The sequence below is a fragment of the Phaethon lepturus genome, unplaced genomic scaffold (genome assembly GCF_000687285.1).
Source record: "Phaethon lepturus isolate BGI_N335 unplaced genomic scaffold, ASM68728v1 scaffold21125, whole genome shotgun sequence".
NCBI lineage: Eukaryota > Metazoa > Chordata > Aves > Phaethontiformes > Phaethontidae > Phaethon > Phaethon lepturus.
In genome coordinates this window covers 1-703 of record NW_010538653.1, presented here as the reverse complement: position 1 = coordinate 703, position 703 = coordinate 1, and the positions used below count along the sequence as shown (strand labels likewise).

The window sequence follows — 703 nt, the reverse complement described above, 5'->3', positions numbered from 1 at the left end:
CTGTGACCGACCTGCTACCTACTTTTTCACACTTCATGACAGTTCACCAGTTTGTATACATAACCTAGAGCTTTGCGATTCCCCCCCCCACCATAAATAGGGAAACATTGCTTTTTGCCCGCGTTTGGGATATGTCAGTCGTTAATCCATTTGTGTCTGGTTTAGCTTAGACCTGGTTACTTTCCATTACATAAATGAGTCCTGCGAGCAGTCTAAATATTTGCCAGCTTTGCTTTTGCTTCTTTTACCTCCCTCCTCTACCCTGCAGAAGTGGTGTTTTCATATACAGAGAACATATTTGACGGCTAAGGAAATTCTGCCTTTTCGCTGTAGGTAGTTTTCCGGTTTTGAAAACTCCCTTTTCTTAAAAGCACCACCTACACAAGCGCTGCTGATTTCCCCATTGCAGGAAACCCCACAAGCCAGCGGACAACATCGACAGTAGCGGAAAGGATGCCCAATTCCAGGCTGGAGAGCATCCCCTTCGTGCACAGCTCCAAGGGGGAGGGCACTCCCCCCGCCGATCCCCAGGCCGTTACCTCCCGGTACTCCCCGTTGCGGAATATCCTGTATCCGTCGGGGGGGTGGATCTGCACCGTGGTCTCGTTGATCACCTCGATGCAGCACTCCTGGTCCGAGCGGCTGAGCGGCCGCACCCTGCAGTACACCTGGGGAAAGGGGACACACACCCGGTCCGTCGTCC

The 703-nt window shown here is 52.2% G+C and overlaps 1 protein-coding gene across 1 annotated transcript in view; it reads right to left on the bottom strand.

Moving 5' to 3' along the window:
• The window catches only part of KIF23 (kinesin family member 23), a gene marked incomplete at its 5' end in the record, with an annotated part of 17,102 nt that extends 16,428 nt beyond the window's left edge, over nt 1-674 (bottom strand). Inside the window, one exon of the mRNA XM_010286898.1 lies at nt 540-674. Coding sequence (XP_010285200.1) covers nt 540-674 — 135 coding nt within the window. The remainder of the gene's footprint in view (nt 1-539) is intronic.
• Between the last annotated feature and the right edge of the window lie 29 nt (nt 675-703).